Raw genomic sequence first — 23,321 nt, 5'->3', positions numbered from 1 at the left:
ACTATATTTGGACTGAACTTGGCTTGACTCAAATGAGAACTGACTACGGCATATTCTAACAATATGAATGCAACCGTACCAATGTGGTGGTATTTGTGTGTTTTTTTTCTTGTTTTTTTTTTTTAATTTTTTTTTTTTTTTTTTTTTTTTTAGTTTTTTTTTGTCTTATGCTTGGTGTGTGCGTGAGATATAACTCCTGCTGTCTTTTGTTCATGTTCGGTTAAGGTCATCTAAAAGCTATGACAAAAATGGTTCTGTACACACATGGGAATGTGAACATGTACAATTACTAACAGAACCTCAATAAATAAAATCATAGAAAAATAAAAAAAAGAAAACTATATTTATAATTATTAGAATTTTACATTTCAAATTAGATTACAGAAAGTTATTACAGTTATTATTTTTATTTTATTTTATCACTTTTTCAGGGGATTCTCTATTTTTGTTCTATTACTTTTCTTTCCTTTGTTGTTTATTTCAGGTAATCTTTTGCAACTTTTTATACATTTCTCACAAATTGATTGAGTGAATCACATGATGCTTTAATGGAGCAGCAGGACTCTGCTCTTATAAAGCTGAAGTCATTTTCAGCAGACACTTTCAGGATCTTTTTCCCACAGGCTCACAGATACACCAGTCTTCATCCGTCTTTCATTACTGCAGTGGGGTGGATTTGTTGTTGATACAACTGCTCTCATATGTGATTTGTTTTCCTGTGTGTGTGTGTATATGTGTGTGACTATGTCTACATTTGTCACCCTGCGAACCTCTGGAGACACGACACCAAACACTGATCGGCTGGAACGAGGCATGCAATCAAAAATCAATTAATCCTAATCAGAGAAAAGTGCCAAACACGGCTGACAGACTGCGCCCGCTGTTTATTTTTCTCAGTGTGGCAGAAAGAGTGACAGCGGAGAATTAACTTCCCCGCAGACAGAGGAGGTGTCTCTGCTGATTTTCTGCTCTCAAACGTCTCACTTGTTGGTGTGCCAAGTAAACAACTGATTCCTTCTGCGCACGCTGCAGCCGCTTCATGAAACGCGTCTGTGTGCGGAGCAGCCAGCAGACAGTGAGCTGATTATAATTATAACTGGCGTCAGGGAGGAAACTGAGGCCAAATGAGCACGACTGTACTGTACGTGTGAGCTGACTCTGCAGTGACCCGGCTCCTCTGATCGCTGCTGATGTGGGCGACCTGACAGAGATGGTGCCACCTGATTTTAGAGACAGCAACACAAGCAGAGGGGAGGTGTAGTGACAGGACACCTATTAACCCTCTGAAAGCGGAGCAAATTGGCTTGATTTCTTCCAAAACATGGAAAGAAGGCAACTGGTAACTTAACAAGAAATAACCCAAAAGACATTTGTAAAATGTTGCATAGCATCACCTGAAATTAGTTAAAAAAAAAAACGGGAAGAAAAAATAAAAGAACAAAAACAGCAAATAATCTGAAAAACGTGCTAAAATAACATAAAAATAATAATTGTAATATTTTTCTGCAATCTAAAGTGTCTGATTGCCTTTTTCCCCGCAGTTTTTAAGGAAATCTTATTTCAAAAGTCAGAAGTGAGGAATATAAGAAAACGGAAAGAAATAAGAATATAAGAATGAAAAGAAAGTGTCAGTGAAAAATTCTGAAAAAGGGCACAGAGAAAAGCTATACCAGCACAATTAAAATCAAGGATCAGAGATAAGAATAATCAGATTCATTCCATAACATTACATTATTGTTACCCCACATCATGCTGGGGGAGTTTAAGGTAAGGCTCACTTTTAGGGATTTATAGTTTTTCTTGGCCAAAAGAAAAGAACAGAAAAGAAAACAAACAAACACACAAACAAAATAAAACTGATCTGCAAAGTAACTGCAGCTTTAACATTAATGTAGAGGAGAACTTATTTAGTATTTCGATTGGAAATGTGGAGCAAAAGAAAAAAGTCTCTCAAAATTGAAGTTACTCAAGAACTACACAGCATTGTGAAGGCCTCAGAGATACATGCAGTGTAAGCACCACTGGGTGGAGCTATCTCTCTACTGGTCATAAGGCATCGTCTTAAATAAAAGACTTTTTGCCTCAAAAGGTGCAATTTACAACCAGCAAAACAAACAAAATGAGTCAGTGTATGTGTTGTTATGATCAAGGAGTCAACTACTAAAATATACAGTGACAAGCTCAGTGTATTCTGCACGTGAACACATCTTATTTATACAAAGTATTTTTCTCACCTGCATCTGTGCGTGGACTCGGCTCTCAGCATGACTCTGTGGGAAGAAAGGCAAACTTGTTTAATACAGAAAGCACTAATCTAATCTGCTTTGCTTACTACAGTGTGGCTTTTACAGAGTTGACACTGACATCAACAAATTATGTTTATACATATGAGATATATTTAAAATTGTGTACTAAAAACACAGATCACTGCCCACCCTGATTCTCCAGATGAAATTGTATCCTGACTCATTATTTAATGATGCGTCAGGTGGCTGGATCACAGAAATATCAGCAGCCAAATCAGATAACATGTACCGTATTTATTAAAAGTAAAAATAAATGACCTACAGTAGAGTTTAGCCCTTTAAAACCTGGATGGGCATCAGTTTTCTTGCACAGTGTTCAGATGCCGTTCACAAGTATTGAATTTATTTATTTTCTTTTTAAATTATGGAAAAAAGGCAATCAGTAACTTGGTATAAAATGTCCCGCAAGTTGCAAAAAAAAATTAAAAATAAATAAATACATAATAATAATTAAAAAAAACATTAAAATGGGGGAAAGAAAATAACCCAAAACTCAGCTTTATCATCAAGTGACTAGGGAGAAATAAAGCCAACTATATTTGTAATCATAATAATTATATTTAAAATAGGATTACAGAAAAAAATAACTATTTGTTTTATTTTAGCACTTTTTTTAGGTCATTCTCTGTTTTTGTTCTGTTAATTTTATCTATTTTTTGTGCTAACTTCAGGTAATTTTCTTGCAACTTTTTTACAAATATCTTGAAAATGTTTGAGTCATTTCGTGTTAAGTTGCTCAGTGCCTTCTTCCCATGTTTTTAAAAGAAATCAAGCCAATTTGCTCAGGTATCAAAGGTTTAGAGTACTCTTGTGATGAGTATCTGTGTTCATTCATTCATTCTGCCCACTCCCCTGAAAACATAACCATACAGGGACTGTCCTCATCAGCCACAACATGCATATGTTTTTATCTTCATGGAGGTGTGCAGCTCGTCTGCTCTGCCAAAGTTCCACTGACCCACATGTGGATATAAAAACAGTTATGATATCTCAGTCAGCCTGTCTGTCTGGGGTTAGAGCCAAAACACAAAGATAGAAGATAGAAGAGAAGGGAGGAGGGGAACCTGATGAGGAATTTAGCCCAAGAACTGTCTCACCTGACTGGGTAACATTTAGAGCCTGGATTTAAGCTCTTAGCAAGAGCTTTTTAGACTTTAATCTGAAGTGCAGTACTCAGACTTTTACCAGTCCAGTTGTTATTAGAATGCAGTTTGATGTGTGAACACGTGTTTAAGCATATGTGTATGTATGGATTTTTTCAAGGAGGTGTTGACGGGGCAAAAATACCTCTTTCTTCTTGAGAGGAGAGGAAAAATTGTGAACTTTGACCTCAAGCTCCTCGACCTGGAGACCCAGAGAATGTTTCTGCTGAGTCAACTCCTCGATCACCCTGACCGAGACAGAGAGAGAGAAACAGAAACTCAGGTTAAAACTGTTAGCTGCAGTGAAGTCTATACTAGATGTGACCCAGAGCAGTATTAGGGTCAGTTACAGTATGTAGGTCGGAGCTCTGGCTCTTTGGTCAAGCCCAAAGGCCGTTTTTGACAAGGTCAGCCGATACCACTGTCAGCAGCTATATTATCAGTGTCGACAGTGCTGTGAATAGCATTGATATCAACAGTGAGCAGCAGACACATACCAGAACCATAGAAAACAACTGCAACTTATGATGAATTTCTTATTTTCTGATCAATCCATAAATATTGTATCGTCTATAAAGTGCGCACGGCTTCCTGGTTGTGTGCCTCTATGCACCTGTCAAGTTGCAGTTACACTTTACCTCCATGTTTGTGAAAACACACATCTTCCTGCATAAAAGATCTCAACAGTCAGCACAGTTTCTGTCCTTTTCAACATCACTAAGTCATGATGTTCATGAAGTCAGTAATGGCCAGAAAAGTGTTTCTGCAGAACATTACGATGCAACCCTGAAGTTGACCTTTGATCTTTTGGATATAAAATGTCAGAACCTTATCATTATATCCTATTTGACATTTGTTTGAAATGTTGTCATAATTAGCATATTAATTCTTGAGTTAGGGCTAAAAACGTTTTGTGTTTTGTGATCTTGACCTTTGACCTTCTTGAGGAATCACATCACAAGAATGAGATGGAACAGTTCATTATATGTCTAGATATATGTTTATGTCAAACTGAAATTATTCCCTCAAGGTGTTCTTGATTTATTGGGTTCACAAGAATAAGACAGGCAAGGTCATGGTGACCTTGACCTTTGACAACCAAAATGTAATAAGTTCATTATTGAGTCTAAGTGAATGTTTTTGCCAAATTTTAAGAAATTCCCTATAGGAGTTATCACGTTTGCAAGAATGGGACGGACAACTCAAAAACCTCTGGCTAATCTTGATGCGGAGGTACAAAAAGCTGGGACTAACTACTGTGTGAATGTTTTGTATACAATGTGAAAATCACCTGTCTTTGTCATCCAGGGCCCGCTGGGTGAGCAGTCCACCCAAGCCTCCACTCTCCTCCATCCTCTCCACCATCTCTCTCTCCAGAGCCAGGCAGCGCTGAGTCTCTGAGTCCGCCAGCGAGGCCATCCGCTCAGCCTCGCCTCGCGCCAGCTCGGCCTCCTGAACACGACACACACAGAAGAAGGAAAAATATCCAGTGTGTCAGGGATCTTGTGGATTACTTTGTTTCAAGGATAATTCCAATTTGTTCTTAGTACTAAATGAATCCTGCATGTGAGTGTGTTCTTGTGTGTCTGTACCTCTTGTAGCAGCTGAACTTTGGTTTCGAGGATCTCCTGCATGTGGATGATCTCCTCCTGTCGCTCCGCCAGGCGACGCTGCAGCTCTGCTTCATTCTGATTGGACAGGCTCTCTGCTGTTGACCTATGGGATCGTAGATTAAGTTAAAAGTATTCAATAAGGCAGTCATACTCAAATTCAGGCCTGCGGGCCAAATCTGGCCTCCGATAGGGTGCCAAGAGGCCCCCTAAGCTATTTTCTGATTCACAATAACAATGAAGTGATTTACACTGGGAATAGTTTTTGAAGGTTTACTCTACACAAGGTGCCAGAGTGCACAAAACAGCATCAAAATGGAGCTTGTTTATCAAAAAAGTACCAGTAGACAGAGGTCCTAGCTAAACCACTAATGTCATAAAGTCCTAGAAATGCCCTGAAATCCAAGAAATGTCCGTAAATTCTGCAAAAATCCTAAAATCCTGGAAACATCTTTAAAAACCTAGGAATGTCCTTAATTCCTAAAACTGATATAAAATCCTAGAAACATCCTAAAAACCAAAAAACCTCCTAAAATCCAACAAACGTCCTAAAATCCTAGAAATGTCCAAAAATCCTAGAAACATCCTTCAATCCTAGAAATGTCCTAAAATCCTATAAATGTCCTAAAAATCCTAGAAATGCCCTCGAAATCCTAAAAACATGAATGAGGCTGCTGCAACTGGCCCCCTGTGATTTTGCAAAAGTGGCCCCTAGGAAAGCAAGTTGAGAGTCCCTGCTATAAGGGAAGCTGCAAAATTAAATGTCTCCTTTAAGGACATAATGTCTTGTTTTGAAACATTAGAACATTTTGATGAGAGGATGTCTTTAATAGTCATAAGACGTCTGAACATATATGTTTTGAAATCTTTCATTTTGAAGCTATTGAAGATGTCTCCTTGGTTGAGACCCTGAAATCAATGAATAATAAATGTATCTAAGAAAAACAGCTCGCCTTAGAAGCAGATGGATTCATTTCATTGGCTTCTTTTCCCTCGTTGACAACAAACACTCATGATTTATTCATGCCATGTCAAATAGATCTGGGTATCATTAACAGGAGTCCTTCCCCAAAGACTCACAAGGTTATATGAATTCTGCCTCTGCACTCCAGAAAATCTGATACTTCTTCTGATATATCAGTACATGCAAGTCATCAGAGGAAATATGAGTTTTAGACGATGCTATTCTTGAATCAGTGCTTGGTTTTTATCACTGAGCCGCTCTGTAACAGTAGAACATAAGACGTGCTTTAAATATTACAGATCTGTAACACAAGTCAGGAACCTGGCATCAATAATGAGCCTGTTTTTCTGTGTTTTGCTGATAATGCAGAATTTAGAACTCATTTCCCAGAAAATGCCTCCTCTTTGTCTTGACTGTAAACCAACTTAAACAAGCCAAAAAAGTCAGACAGCGCCTGTGCAATGTTTTAATTCCATCTAAAGTCACACTGTGATAGACAGTCCTGCAAACAGCAAATGAGGCCGTGATTTTTGAAGAATAAATCCTGTTTGAGGACAGTCAGGCTTTGTTTCAGGATGAATGGTGCAAAATATCAGACTGGCCGCTGAGTTACAACCATTCATCACGTTGCTGTCGCTTATATGCTATTTTATTATATTTGGCAGTATCGCTCAGTGTGGAAAAGTGCATTTGTCATCAGAATAATGTTGCAGCTCCACAATATGCTTCTGTCAAATCAGCTTCATGAACAAGAATCAGGACATTAATTCAAGATCCTACATAAAACACTCTGAAATGAACTGTCCTGTTTGGAAAATGCCATACTGTACATTTATTATGTTGTTTTTGTTTCTTTTTTTTTCATTTGTTTTTGTTTTGTTTTGCCTTTTCATTTTACAGTACACCATATTTGATGCTAAGACTGTTTTATCTATATGAAATATCTGTTATAATTGAAAACCCCAGTAAAAGTAAAAAAAGAGTTCCATACTAAATAAGTTTTATTGAAATTTAAATTTATATTATGCAATTTATATACATATATATATACAAACATGTGTGTATACATATATATGTATATATACTATTTATTTTATATATAAATTTCTTCACTATTTTATGTCTTAGAATATAAAGGGCAAGTTTCTAGTATTTAGTAGGATATACTAAACAGAAAATAAAAATGAAACAGAAAACACCATGCTATGTTTTCTTGTCTAAGATCACCTGCAGAATTACTGAAAATAGGAATTACTGTTTTTTTATTACCAAAGAATGGGCTGTTTATACAAGGAGAACGGGTCCTCGTCTACAGAGATTGCCATGTTGCACCGCCATGTTTCCATAGTAGCTCAAACATACACTGGCTCTAGAGAGGGCCATTTGTTTTGTTTTTTTGCACTGGCTGCCCCAGTTAGCAGCCCCTCTATGATGCAGCTCTCACCAGATTTTCATGATCGGTAATCAAATAACAGCAAAAAACTGCAGGGATTTGTATTAAGTGGGCATGTCTGTAAAGAGGAGACTTGGGGTACAGCCTCTTGAGGACAGGAATGTCTGATTAACATGATTAAAAAAAATAAAGGCATTAATTGCAGACCTTAATTGCATTTTGATTAAGGCATTACTGCTTACACACCTAATATAAATATGTATATTAGTTGATGATTGACTAAACAGTAACTACACTTATTAACTGTGCAGCATTTGCATTGTGAAATAGCCCCTCTGCTCTTTTATCCTGCAATTAATATTTTACAGTTCACATCTAATATGGTGTTTGTGGAGGTGGTCTGCATTTCAGATGAGGTGGCCCTCCTCTGTGGGAAAACCCTACCTTTATAAAAGACCACAGTGTGATGCTGGATCCCTACAGAAAACTAACCACTTGTTTCCAGGCCCACAGCATAATCCACCAAACTGATCTAAAATCTGTTTGCAGGATTTTTTAAACATCCTGCTAATTGCAAGTCTTTTTTGTTATTACCCTCCTCGGTGGAGTGTAATAACAAAAAGACTTAAGGGAGTAAAGTGCAGTTTGTCTCCAGAGGAAAGGAAACATTGATTCCACAGGGAAATATCTGCAGACCCCTCTGAGGGCCTGTCACTGCTCCAGCACTCAGCAACAAGCCAGAGGGTCACAGCTTTTCCTCCTCACATCTATCAGTCAGGCTCTGTTAATAGCTCTAATGATAAACTGTGACCACAGAGTTTATTTATAAAACAGCAGGACAGAGAGGAACTCAGCACTGACCCCAAACTCCATTCCAACATTAACACATTCACTCTCAGCAGAGGCTTTCTCATTATTTTGACAAAGCGTCAGATTGACTGATCAAACTTATTACTCTATGACGTGTAACTGATGTTCTTCTTCCAATGTCCATCTACTGGGAAAATCATCAAACAGTGGTTTTACATGCTGACTCTCTTTATATCTATAAAGGAGTAGAGGGGGTTTAGCAGGATGACAAAACAGCAAAACTAACTTAGTATAACACCATGTCTACGGCTTTCCACAATCTGTAGATTTGCCAGCTCTTTTGTTTCTTTGATACCTTACATGCACCATTTCGTTGGTCTGCACCGAATATTTTTAAGAACAAAATTTGAATCCACTGGCCCAAACTCTCCAGATTAATACTTCAATGTGTTAAACAGAAAGTCTAGTGATTGATGATCCTGCAGTATGCAAACTTGCATTTCCTAAGATACCAAAGGCATGACCTGCCTCACTCTCCCTCTAACTGACGAATACTCATTGACCTCAAGAGGTGTGACCTGGGTTAGGGTTAGGGTAAGAGCTCATCTATGCTCAATGTTAGATACATATGTGGAAACAAATAGAGTCCTCTCTCTGTCCATACTGTGTGTTCATTTGGTCAGTATTTCTTCAGCTTCTCTGAAAGTTTACAGATATGGACAAAATGGAGCAGTACCTCTGGAGATTGTGAGGGAAGTGTAGTGCAGATCAACTGAGCTACAGCCATAGGAGACAACAACGACATTTAAGAAATGGTGGAATGGAAGGCATCAATAATAACGTTAAAAAACTTTCTCCGCACTCATTACACAATGTATCGAATGGCCTCACAGACAACCAACGTAAGCTGTGCTTTTAAAACCAAGGCTGTGTGCATGCTTACCATTAAGTTAGCAACGCTGTTTATTTCTTTATTTATTTTTTGGTTGAACTGACCCTTTATGCTGAAACACTGTTGGAATAATGCAACATGAAAAATTTGGAAGAAAACTTTGAAAACCACTATTATTGAACACATTCTGTGGTTTGCAGACTCAGTACCATCCCGCTGTTTGCAGAGTGAGTCTGCAGAGGAACTGACAGACAGCTGCCTCACAGACAGGTGCTACAGCTCAAATAGTTCCCAACTCAGCAACACAACAAACCACAGGACACCTCTGCCCTTTCCTCTCCCTGCTCCCATACACTCTGCACCCTCCCCCTCCAAAACAAACCCACAGTGGGTCCCTTACTCCTTCTCCACCTCCTCATCCCCCATCATCGTCCTCCGTCCCAGAACACAGAGCCACTTCGTCCTCTTCAAAAGCATTTCAGAGCTGAGTCCATACATGGCATTCCTCAGAGCTTAGTGTGTGTTGTGATAGTTAGGTGAGTGTACAGGCCGGCGGGCTCGCATGTGATGAGAGGCCACCGGGTCCTGAGGTGGACTCATGGGAAACAATCAAACTAGTGATGAAAAGAGTGTGTTTGTAGTTCTCTGTTAGGTAACCCTAAAGACACCAATCTATGCAACAAAAGCTGACAGACTGTCCTAGAGATGTAATATACTACGGCTGAGCGATCTGTTGAATACATTTAGAGGTTAAAGGCCTGGGGATTCCCAAACTAACATACAGTCACTGATATTGTGAAGAAATGTGATACACAAAAGTTATCAATGCAGCAAGAAGTCATATACTCACAGTGCTTTGTCCAGAAGCTCTTGTTTCTCCTCAAGTTCCTTTTTCAGACTCTCCACTTCAACCTTCAACTCGATGTTCTGAAAAAAGAGATTCATCAAACAAAACATTTAAGACTCGCAGATTTGAAGAGCAAATCATTGATCATTCTTTGTCTCTGTGAGATATTGAGTCAAAATTGCATGAATTTGAACATTTTATTTCAGATTTGAGATTTTATTAAAACCATTATAACAGAACCAACATATTTATGATCATATAGAAATAATATTAGGATTTGATAATGTTGACAAATAATGTGATATTTTTAACTTAATCTTGATAGTTTGAGATAAATGTGAGAATATGTCAGAGATTCTTTCAGTAGATATTTATAAGGAAAAAGGTAAATGCTGCCAGATAATATTTATGTGCACCTTGATAGGTGATCAATAGTCAGCAGACTAATTTCATAAACTGTACAAAAAAATGCTATCCTCATTCTCATGGAAAATGGCTAGATATGTCATAATAATGCCAGCTGATGGCTGGTCTAATATCACAATATTGGTATCATATTGATTCACACCAAGGGCACAGAGAAGATTTGTTGGTAGCTTTATGTTAAGTGTATATCAGTGCACCTAAAACATCATAATCAATCCCATAGTTTAAACTGAGATGGCCTACTTTAGATTCATTTATTTTCTGTATCTGTGTCATGTGTGTTTTGCCATTGCCCTGCCCCTTTAGGAGACTAGCTGTGGTCCTGAGTCTATTCATTCCAAAGGGAGAAGTGAATATGAATACAAAATATGACCAACACTTTTGTACCATAGTCTCTAAAGTACATAAGCCACATATCTTCCAAACATTCTGACACTAAAATGACATTCAGATGGACAACTCAGGAGAAAATTAACTCTAATGGAGACATGTCAACACAGAATCTTTTCTCTGTGTGCAGCTGTGCTGTCGGTCCGATTACACTGGCAATGTCATTTTCCAACCGGATAAACAGAAATTAAAATAAGACTTACACATGTCACCATGAATTAAAAGTTATGTTGATGCCATTAAATAGCTGTTATAAGTTTCCATCAGGAGCATAGATTTAAAAGAGAATGGGCCAATTCTTGTTGCCACAGTATATGCACGTTGAATTTTCGGCAGTGACCTCCTGTGGCTGTAGTAATTATGTTGGGAGCAAAGAAGGAAGTCAGGTGACATAGTATGAACAGTCTCACAACAGTCTGCATAAGGAGGAGGTTGGGGGTGGATTGGTCCAACAAACACAGGACTTTGACCAAGAAGACACTGCTTGTGTCCATCATAAAACAAGAAGTCAACCTTGAGTAATTTTTAACTTTCATACGTAAATTAACTTGTGTAACTTCGCCAGTAAAGTTAGTTACCTTACATACATGACCCGGGTTACATAACAAACATAGTTGTTGAAAGCCAAAGTGTGATCTTTTCCTAAATTTAACCAAGTAGTTTTGTTGCCTAAAATTAACTTTGCATATGCACCCTCTGGACTATTGGTTAGTATAGTTGACCCCTCCTGAAGCAATATATTGGCAGTGATAAAAACTGGCTGAACAATCATTAATAGGCTGAAAACAATCAATACAGGTATATAACAATGTACTTTTCAATATGTTCCAATATAGTAAATCATTATTTTATGTATTATGTCATACAAAAATTAAACATACATACGCTGTTACCTAATACATCCTAAAGTAGCAAATATTCTTATTTTTTCATTAGGAGTTCTCTTCAGTACTGCAGGGAGACACAAAATGAGCTTCCCAAGTTGCACGTGTTGACCTGTATTTCAGAGAGCTCTGGATGACTATAAATAGCTGGCAGGGAGATGAGCACCTGCTGTATGTGTCCCCTCTGCCCCCCCACCCAGCAACATCTCCACTTTTAACTCTTGGCTCTGGAAGCAACAACAATCCGGACTGATCCGGCCGTCAGTTCGCTCACGTGCAGGTATCTGCCTGATTTATTTTTCTGTACATCCATCTGGAGATACAGTTGAGTGTTCCCGCTGTGAACTTCATGTCCATGTGCAGCAGGTCTGATTACTGACACACTGACACACAATGCAGGTGTTGCTGCTTCTGCAAACATGACCATAAACTAGAGGATAGCACGCAGTGTGCACGTATGCATGCAAACAGCGGGCCTGAGGGCTCTCAGGCTAACATAATGTGGGTCATTGGGTGTATAGTGGCCGACAGAAAGCAGGTCAGACTGTTATTGTTAAAACAACCCTCCTCTCAGCAGACATGTGGGTCTCTTTAGATACACTGCACTGCCTGACTGTGCCTTTCATCTGCCCAAAGACAGTTCAACAGTCTATTGGAAGCTCATTGTGTTTACCAATTTTTACTGAGAAAACACAGATTTTGAGTTTCAACTGATTTTCCTCCAACTTTTATGTTCTCATGCTTTACAGAATTGTCCTGTTTCCTTCTGTAAGAAAACAGTGAGCTCTGTTTACAGTAAACAGGCTCCTCCGAGTCAAGGACAGCTCAGACTGAGATCATTCTGGAACACATTTAAAGGTCCAGTGTGTTTGATTCAGGGAGATTTATTGGCATTATTTATTATCTGCATAGAGAGCAATCTTTGTCTATGCAAACTGCCATGTTGCACATCCATGTTTCTACAGTAGCCCAGAATGGACAAACCAAACACTGGCCCTAGATAGGATCATTCGCATTTCTGCATTTCCCCATTAGCCATCGTAGTGAGAAGCCCAACTGCAACGAGCAGTGCCGGAGTTACACTGATTTGTTACTATTTTTTTCAGTGTTTCTAGCAAGTTAATATCACTGGATCTGTTTGTTTTGAAGAGGAAGAGATCCTTTGTGGATGACTCTGTTTCCTGTGAATACCTCCATCATGTTTGGATCTTAAGTAATTGGAGAAAAAAGATGACCACAAATTAGCATGTGCTTGACAAGCCCGCAGTGACACAGCAAACAGCTTTAGAAAAATATGATTTGTAAACTGCTTTAACGGTTTAAGTTACCAGGTTTGTTTGTTTTGGAAAGGAAGAGACTTCTGCACATAATTTGGCTCATGGTACAACCCTCCTGAACGTTTGGATCACATAAGGGTGAACACACATTAACATATCAGAGAAAAAGGGGCAAGCACACATTAGCATGTGGGTGGTGAGTCGCTTATCTCTGAGATGCCTAACAATATTGGAAAAATACTGATTTTTACATTAAACCTACCTTCTGTGTTTTTACTGCTTTTAATCAACTGCTTCATTTGTTTTTAGAGAGGAAGAGACATCTGTGGATAACTAAGCGCCAGGTTAAAACCTCTTGAACAATGAACACTGCAGAAATTCTAAACGTAAAAGTTTAAGCTGGTTGCAATCAGCAACTCGCTGCTAGATGCCACTAAATCCTCCTAAATCTTCACAATTCACCTTTAACATGTATGTACATACAGTTTTCATATGTCTCAAATTTGTTTTCTCTGATGAAGCCCATAAAAAGCATCAATAGATTTACACTTAGACCGACTTAGCTGTAAAATAAAAAGACAAATATTATGTTTATAGTACACAATGGGGAACCGGTTCACTGGCAGCCTATGATGACATATAGTTTAACTATTTGAATGATTACAAATACTAAAATGTGTTGGTTTGCTACAGCTTTGCTCTCTGTGGATTTTATGACTGCTGACTAGATTTATGTCAGCAGGCTAACGGAGCCCTCTGACAGGACTTATGGGCTTATGTCCTCTGTCCACTGAACATAGTACTTCTGATGCAACCATTTGCATTGTTGTTGTTTTCATATTGTTTTTATGTGGCATGCTTATTTTAATAGAGCCTAAATTTTCCAAATTTTTAAAATAAAAAAACTCCAGACATTGTGGAGGAAACCAAAGAGAGCTCACTTTTTTTTTTTTATTTAGGTGCCCCATGGTTGGGTTTAAAGGGACAGTTCACCCCAAAATCAAAAACATATTTTCCATCTTACCAGTAGTCCTATTTTCTTTTTACCGAACTACACCCACCGACCAAATTACCATGCAGAGATTATTTACTTGTGGACAAGAGGCTCATGTTCGTAACAGTGCGAGATGTAAACAGCAATGGCGTTCTCCTCAGCTAAGCTGTAATGTTAGCTCGCTCAGTGGTGCTAGGTGAGCTAGCAGTAGATGCACTCTTCCTTCTGTGTGGTGGTATGGTTAGTGGGTGTAGTTTTGGTAGAAAGAAAATAGTTTCTACATGAAACTGCTCACAACAAGATCTGTGGGTTATCTTGATTAACTGGGTCATGATTTCTAGAGAGACATTGCTGTTAAGCTTTATCTGTCTCATCTAGTTCCATTATATTGGAGAGAAGGCAGACATGTCTAGTTCATGATGCCTCCAACAACTGCGAAATGGACAGCTCTTTGTATTGCACTTTTCTAATCCTCCAAGCACTCAATGCGCTTTCACACTTCATGTCACATTCACCCACTCACATACACATTCACACACTGGTGGATGAGGCTACCATACATGGTGCCTCCTGTTACTAAGTAACCATTCACATGCACTCACACACTGACGGCACAGCTTCGGGAGCAATTTGGTGTTCAGAATCTTGCCAAAGTATACTTTGACATGTTGACTGGAACGAAACATCAACCTTCCAGATGACCCGCTCTACCTTTGAGCCACAGCCATCACCATAGGATAAAGAGTGAGAATATCTGCATAGGGCAGGTGAATGGGTCAAACTAATTCAAGACTTTCACCTGAAAGCCTGCTGTTCATTTCCTGTGTGTAACCAACAGTAGATTGAGTTTTTGTTTTTTTTTACAACATTGTGTGCTAAGCATCTGTAGCATACTACGCTAGTGACTTATGTCACATTACATTACTTTAGTAATGTACAATATAAATACATTAAATACATAATAACAACCGTAGTTATTTTAAGCCAAACAGTTTTTTTCCGAACCTAATCATGTTCTTTTGTTGCCTAAATGTAAGGTAATCAAACCTTAAAATAAAGTATTTTACACATGTTGTAATCTTATTTTGAAGAACCCTTTATGCATGTAACAAGCAGAACCTGTACATTTTCCATGAAAATTGATTTTTTTTTTTTTAAATGACATAATGCATGTAACATGCATGTAATTTTCCACTGACAAAGTGGTGGTATTTGACTGGTTGGGATGAGAAAGTGTTGCTATTTTTGATTTTGGGGTGAGCTGTCCCTCTAAGTACCTGTTGGTTTGTCTCTGGCAGCCCTGAGACAAGCTGTAGTCTCTGTGAATCAGCCTCACAGGCAGAGTTGACTGACAGTGTGTATGAGCTGTTACAGAGCAGCCTGAGACCTGCTGTCACTATTAATAACTGTCAAACACAAACCTGCAGCTCTGAGAACAACAAGGCTGACTGCACTGCAGAGCAGCTACACAAATACATGAAGTGCATGCAAACAGAGAGTATTGATCATTTCCTGCATGTATAATTCACAGATGAATGTTCTCACTCACCCTCTTGTGCACATCATCGCCACTCTCCTCAAACTTCTGCTGGATCTTCTCCTCCAGGAAGTAGATCCGGAGCTTCAGGCTGAAGTTCTCCTTCTTCAGGTCGTTCAGGTGCTGCGAGATAGTGCGGCAACCGGGATTAGTCATGATGACAGGTGACTCTTTTGTAGGGGGCATTGCAGCCCCCCATTTAGTACCGCATAATATGTGAAAAGACAGGGCTGAAGAGAAACAGCAGCGTCTGATTGAAGATTCAAACTATCTTGATGATACAGAACTCCGATCTGCCCTCTCCTGCCGTCACATCGACAGGCAGGAACAAAAACTGAGTCGTGGTCAAAACATCAAGTGGAAATGAGCTCTTCTCCGTTTGGATTTGTTACAGGAGGGCCGTGGATGGCACACAGGCAGGCAGAGGGGGATTATGGGAGGCAGGAGGAGGGGGAGAGGCGATGTTTCCTTTTTTACCACGAGGAAGTCATGCCAAGAATCTGAGACAGGAGAAGTGTGTGTGTGTGTGTGTGTTTGTGTGTGTGTGTGTGTGTGTGTGTGTGTGTGTTGATAAGTGCTGAGCTGCTGTGAAAGCCTCTCAACATTCACATTTGTGAATGTGTGGGCGTTTTGATTGGTGTGTTTTTCTTCATTTTGACCTTTAATTAAGGCGTCTGACTTGAGATCACAAGAAACTGTCCTCGTCAGAAAAATGAAAACATTTGGTCATTTCTTCAAACACTAAAAAATAACCTGTATTTACATTTGTCTAAAAAATTACCTCTCTCCAAAGCGAAGGAGGATGAAGTGTAGCCACAAAACCTCGTAGGGAGTGAACGGTTGAGCACACAGCTGTTTGCATCCCGCCATCTACCAACAGTTGACATTGGTTTCTTTTATATGACAATAATTGTTTCCAAACCTTAACCAAGTAGTTTTAGTTGCCTAAACTTCATGACACTTTGAACACAGAGGTGACAGATCGAAAAACATATCATGTCATATGAATCTTTTTGTAATGATTTTGGAAGCATGTCAAAAGACTTGTACTTGTGCGTCTGTGTGTTTTTACACTGTCTAATTATAGTGATGGATGGAAGCATGGACCTCATACGAAGCAATTGGCCCATGGCCACAGAAAGGCTGCACCACTTTTTTACCAAGAAGCAAGTCACACAGACTTTGTGGTGGTTTTTCCTCTTTTTTGTTGTTATCCTTGTCTTTGGTGTCTTTATGTATCTTATTGTGTTTTTGTGTCTCTGTTGTAATTTTGTGTCTCCTTGTGGTAGTTTTGCCTCTTTTCATAGTCATTTTGTGTCTCTTTGGAGTTATTAAGTTTCTTTTTTGGTCATTTTCAGTCTCTTCCTGGATGGTACGCGTTAGTTGCAGGTGAAATTTTGCAGGTGAAAGCCGAGGGGGGCTGGTACTTTAGGCCCCTGTGCCAGTAATCCATCAATGGATGTGAGTTTAACGGTGAGTGAAAATCCTGACAGCTCTGTTAACAGACTCCACTGTGCACAGAGAGGTGACCAGTACGTGATCTAAGAATATGATAAGTTCAAGGTCTACAGAGGACAACTGGGGAGCAGTTCAGCTGAAGAGAAGCTTCACTGAGCGTAGTGTGACTGACAGCTGCTGGAAGCAACACTAAAATATAGTCAGAAGACATACTGTGAGGGAGAACAATGAAACTGCAGGGGTGGAGGAATCCATATGGTCCCAACAGATATCCTCTCTTCTTTTCAACATCCTCCTCCAACCATGAAGGACAGTTGAGGAAAGATGGGATGGAGAATCCAAAAAGAATTCGAGAAGACAACCACAACATTGCATTTGCATACAAATCTGAATGAACTAGCACCGGCAAAGCAAAACATGTGCATCTGCATTATGAGTCATATTGATGAAGCAAAGAACTGTGGGATGGAAATGTCTCCTGAAGTTGCATGTCTCAGTAAAGCTTTGATGATATGCAGGTCAACAACATCTAAATGTCTAGATTAAAACTGCATTAAATCTTAAAGATAAGTGACATTATAAATCCTCTGACACCTGGATCAACATCACTTTTTTGTGTTGCATTCAGATACCTTTTGCAAGTATTTAAACCTTATAAACCTGAGCGGAAACATGGAAAAAAAACTAAGGAAAAATGTCTTTATTTATAATAATCATTATTATATATTTGAAATTTTGAAATTTTTTACTTTGTATTTTCTTTGCAAATTTTCTGGTTCTTTTTTTCTATTTTTGTGCTAATTTCTGGCCATCCCTTCTGCAGTTGCTCATTGCTTTCTTCCCGTGTTTTTGAATGAAATCGAGCAAATTTGTCCAGGTTTCAGAGGGTTAATAGGCATCCAGTTTAGCTACAACCATTCGTCCACATCATTTAAGTGGCTGTATTGCATTCCACTGCACATTACAGTCTTTGAAATGCTGAAGTAATGTTTTTATGAAAAGATCTTTTCAGTTAATTTTGGCATGCTTTAAACTAGATGTTTTGACTTCTCATCATCTGCAAATGTCAAAACTTAGACTTACAAGAAATGAGCTAAAGGAAGCAGAAGAAAAGGAACTGGAACTCCTATCAAACTTGCAAAAGCTAGAAACTTCTGTCAAGTGAGTTTACTTAAGAATCCAGTTGATGAAATAAGGGTTTTTGACCTCACTCTAACAGGAAAACAGCCAATTCCACAAAAAAAGACTGCTCTAAACTCCCAGGTGTAATCCTCGTTTGTGCCTGTATCTGGAGTCAGATTAGTCTATGACCACAGGGAGGCGCTAACGCTCTACCTGAACTCAGAGAGTTCCGACATCCCTGCAGATCTCAGCGAGCACAGCAGCGATCTAGAGGCTATTTACAGAAGCCATGGCCCTGCGGCTGTCACTGAAGAATGCTGAAGTGGTGAGACGTTGATCACACATGCAGGGCCGTCCAATGTGCTGGCACTCTGTACGAGACTGACTGACGGCAGATTACAGCTACACACTAGCATATGGCTCGACGCAGGAACACATGTTGGATTCACATTCTGCACATACAAGCGCACAAGAGCTGATAGAGGAAAAAACGATATGCAGATAGCTTCAGTGTGAAATAGTCTGATACAAGACACAAAGACATCATTGGGCTCCTTATCTCAAAGGGCCATGCGCAGTTTTTTTTTAAACTTATGTATACTTTGTGGATGTTTTCTCTGTTTATTATATTTAACACTCATTTCTTGCTGGTTCTTTTAAAACCTGATTTTGTGTAACAAAATTATGACTGCATGTGAAATAACCGCATATCTGTTTCTCGTTGTGCACACATCCGTCAATAAAGTAACAATAGCTGTCATTTTCCTTACATTTAATGTGGTGTAAATCCTATTTACAGCCAGCACATTTAGGCTTTTCTAAAATCTAATAACAGATAAATGATATTGGTAGGATGTTAGAGCAACAGTGTGAAAAGCATGGATTTGGATCTAATAACAGCGGCTACACTGAAACCTTTATGCTGTGAAACCAGAGCAGAAACAGAAGTATGACCTCTAATATCAACACTTAGTGAAGACCTGTGTCACATAAAAGGAAAGCAATCTTAAAAAAGCAGCTTAACGCCCTGTTTTATATTGAACACACCCACACATATCTAAAAATGCATTTAAACCATTTTTTGAAAAATGGATCTAGTGTTGATTTAATGTTAAATACTGTAAAATAATATGTTACCATTTTTAGATACATGTTATTAGACAATTATCATTATAATTATTAGATAAACCTTTTAATTATTTTCACTTGATTGAATTTTTTTTTGTTTTACTCTATAAAATAGTGAAAACTCATCACAAGCTCCCTAAACCCAAAGTGACACCTTCAAATGTCTTACTTAGTCCAAAACCTATTTTAAAAAATACTGAAAAACAGCGATTCTTTACAACTGAGAAGCTGGAATCACAGAAAGTTTGATTTTTTTTTGATGACAATAAATCACAATAATTTTAAACACTTTTCTGTCAATCAGTTTGTCGATTACTTTATTCTATCAGCACTATTGTCATTAGATTCTATCTTTTGTAGTCCAGATCGTGACAGAATTCATTTTTACTCTCTAGTTGCATATTTTAGGAAACTGTTGGCATGTTGCACCCCTGGGTGCACTCCCTAAGCACCCGGCACTACACAAACACAGACATGATTTGCACAATCAACTATTAAACTGATTGGCAAATAATTTGATAATCAATTAGTCAGTTGTGAATGTGTTATTTAATGATTAATGTTATGTGTATTTAATTGTGTTCTATTTTATGATAGCTTTACTTATGTAAAGTGTCTTTGAGTACCATGAAAAGTGTTCTATAAATAAAATCTCTTCTTTTTCTTCTTATCATTACTGTTTTTATTATTAGTAGTAGCAGTAGTAGAAGAAGAAAGCCAGTAAGCTAGTAAATTATTATTATTAGTAGATTCATTTTTTAAAGAAAAAAAAAATCATAAAAAAAAATCTGATTCCAGCTCCTTCAAATGTGAATATTTACTGGTTTATTTCCTCCTTTATGATAGTAAACATTATCTTTGGCTTGTGGAGAAAACAAGGCATTTTGTCTTCATTACCACTGATCAACATTTTTTATTATTTTCTGACATTACAAATAATCGATAGATTGTAAAATAATCAATAGATTAAGAGAGGTCCCTCATTTTACTGCAGCCTAGTGTGGATTATAAAAACTGTGGGTCCAAAACAATGTGGGAAACTATAACATCCCTTTCACTAACACCTTTTGTGTGAACTAGAACGCCAACTGCGAGCACATACAGCTGCAATGTTTCGTCCGTCCACATACTTTTGGCCACATACAGTGCACATGCAGAAGTCCACGTCTAACTTCGAGACACACTTCGAGAGTCCTCAGAGGCTTCATGAAGAAGCAACACTGGCTGACTACTGAACACATTAGCCAGAGTGATTTGTCAATAACCAATAATCAGGAGGAGAGAATGAACCCAAAATATATTGCTGATGACAACACTTTAGAACAATCTCAATCTGACAGAGTTTAAAAACACAAAACCACAACAATTGCTACAAAAAATCAAACCAGATGAGATTTCGGGGTTGTCATCTGCTTCGGGATACATGCAGTAAGAGGTGATCGATGATTAAAGTGGACACGCACACACAAACACGCACACAGACGACTGATAGTTTTTTGGCCAAAACAATCGAGGGAGTTAGACACAAGTGCATCACGCACACTGAGAACTGAAAACCAATCTGGAGTCGACGAGAAGTTGGAGGAGAGACGCTGACCGCAGCGGCTCATCCAGAGGTCACGCAGAGAGAGAAAAGGCTGAATTTATTACAACACGGCGTGCCCGTGAAATGAAATCATCCTAATTCTGCAGGACTTTTCCAGCAGCGGAGCATAATCCAATACGAGAGAAGGGGGAAAAAAAAGAAGCATTAGAACATTTTTCCAGGTTCATGATGCTCCAACCTCTACCCCACTGAGTCTTATTATTTGGGAACTAACTCGGACCCCGTTATTAGTATCAGAAAGGATTAAAACCTGAAATATCTGGGTACAAGGGGGGATATTTTCCACTGTTCCTTACCCTGTTCCTCACCATTTGCATGCACCACTGAAGACTGTTTTGTTGGCATGGCAGCAAGACAGGAGGCAGCCAAAAAAGTTTACTAACCCCTACCCTCTGCTTCATCTTTGTGTCGAGAGACGTTTAAAAACCATCTCTGCAGGGATTGGAGTGTAATTGGGAGTTTGCATGTAAGTGTGTGACTGTGTGTGTGTGTGTGTGTGTGTGTGTGTGCTTTGGATTGGCAGAGTGCTGGGAGTTTTCCCCTTTTACCGGTAACAGGAGCTCCTTGATGCCAGCTAGCTCGACATTTTCCAGCCCCGCGCTCTGGCAGTGCCAAACCCCTAATGCAGTTCTGCAGGGGGAATGTCTGATTGTGTTTATTGTGCTGCCACGGTCCACAGTAGACATGCTGGTTAAAAATTATCATTTGTAAACCTAATTAAATCATCAAGAGAGCCACTAAAAATATCCCCAGGAGCTAATTAAAATCGTGGACAGAAGAAAAGGAGACACACTGTAGAGAACGCTGATTAAACCTGCACACTGGGCAGATGCTGCTGCGTGGTTTATTATATTTAACATCAGGTCACATAGTTTTAATTTACAGAGTGCCTGCAGGTACCTGTATGCTTGTTTGCGTCTTTTACAATGAGAAGTTGGATAACAAATCTCATGTCTGCGTGGTAGTAAGAGCTGGAGTCAGGATGTAGTTAGTCTAGCTTAGCATTAAGACTGGAAGTAGGGGGAAACAGCTAGCTTGGCTCTTTCAAAATAAAACTAGAATGAGTGCACCAGTCAAGTTGCATTTCAGTTTACATCCGTGTGTGAAAGCATGGATGCTTCATACATCTTCCCCCAGCAGCACATAAGATCTCTACAATCTGCCTAATTTTAAGATTAGTGTCACTAATTCAATATCTGAACAAATGCCTCCCCTTCTGCTCCTGAGATATGACGTTGAGAAATGGCCAGAGAAGTGTTTTTGCAGAAAATCATTGTCGCAGTGAGGTTGACCTTTTGAAAATAAAAAGTTGCTCCTTCTTAATTTTATCCTAATAGGCTATTCTTAATATGTTCTCGCCTTGTTATTTTTGCTAATGCTCTACTTTCTGCATTTTGTACGAGCTGAAGTTTACTAATTGATGTCTTTAGGAGGCCAGTAAGCAGGGCATTACAGGAGTCTAGTTTTGAGAAGATAAAAGCATGGTTGAGTTTTTTTTGTGTCCTTGACAGATAAGGTCTAACTCTTATTTCAAAGATGAAAATAACCTGATACTTCTTAGCTACCTCAATGCAAACTTTTTCTTCAGAACTTCTGCTTCTGGACAAAGAAACGAAAGGGGGCTGATGGTGGACTGATGGTGGGTTAGTCATGTAGCTAATGGGCAGGTCAAGCAGCTGCTCCAGACGCAGCTACTCAGATCTGGTTTTACCAGCAGATATCAACACCAAGACTTTCTCTTTTCTTCGTTTACAGCTCAGTTAGCAACTTGAGACAAGTCCAGACAACATTTCGGCTAATCTCTATAAACAGACATCTGCAGGTAAATGAGAATAAATTAGGAAAAAGCTAATAAATAGCTGAAATGTTGTCAGATGATGGCAAATGGGTTTTAAGATTGTGCTTGGGCCAATGCCTCTTCTGCTCCCCACATGATCCACTGTTTAACTGCTGCTCAAATATGATTTGTCAAGACTACAAACGGACTACAAACAGAAATCAAAACACTTCTGATACCAGTCTTGTAACGCTGCCCACAGATTTCTGCATACATATGCATATACAGATTACACAACGGTCAAATGATCAGCTTTGCACACGTTAAGTGACACAGACACTGACTTCATGTTCCATCTCAAACCTAAAACCTACAATAAGTTGGAGGCAATGAAAGTGAACCAGCCAACAGTTACACTTAAAATAAAATGTAACTTTTAGGAAAGGTGACTATGAGTGAGGTGACAGATCTTTTAAGTCAGACACTTTGACATCAGACTAGACATTCAGAGAGAGAGAATGTTGTGTGTTTTCTCCATTAACAAACTGCAAACACAGCACAGACCAGTTTGTTCTATATTTAAAACAATATGATGGAGTGTGATGATTTGAAACAGCATTAAATCCCTCAGACAGCTGGCTACTGCTGACTTCAGAGGTCACACGGCTGTTATTAGTGAGTACGACACAGAGAGACTGTGAGCCACGTTAAATCTGACCACACACACTGAATCCATATAATTGAGATTCATTGCAAAT

The 23,321-nt window shown here is 38.9% G+C and overlaps 1 protein-coding gene across 1 annotated transcript in view; it reads right to left on the bottom strand.

The window, feature by feature from the left end:
- LOC121962789 (myomegalin-like) overlaps positions 1-23,321 on the bottom strand; it is a 75,278-nt gene that overhangs the window by 3,206 nt on the left and 48,751 nt on the right. Inside the window, exons 4-9 of the mRNA XM_088077405.1 lie at positions 15,485-15,595; positions 9,968-10,044; positions 5,041-5,164; positions 4,740-4,900; positions 3,594-3,696; positions 2,235-2,270 (exon numbers count right to left, since the gene is read on the bottom strand). Of these exons, the coding sequence (XP_087933531.1) occupies positions 2,235-2,270; positions 3,594-3,696; positions 4,740-4,900; positions 5,041-5,164; positions 9,968-10,044; positions 15,485-15,595 (612 nt within the window). The remainder of the gene's footprint in view (positions 1-2,234; positions 2,271-3,593; positions 3,697-4,739; positions 4,901-5,040; positions 5,165-9,967; positions 10,045-15,484; positions 15,596-23,321) is intronic.

Source organism: Plectropomus leopardus, chromosome 5, assembly GCF_026936395.1.
Source record: "Plectropomus leopardus strain MGB_pleo_1.0 chromosome 5, ASM2693639v1, whole genome shotgun sequence".
Lineage (NCBI taxonomy): Eukaryota > Metazoa > Chordata > Actinopteri > Perciformes > Serranidae > Plectropomus > Plectropomus leopardus.
The sequence above is the reverse complement of the archived record's forward strand: the minus strand, read 5'-3'. Positions and strand labels throughout refer to the sequence as shown.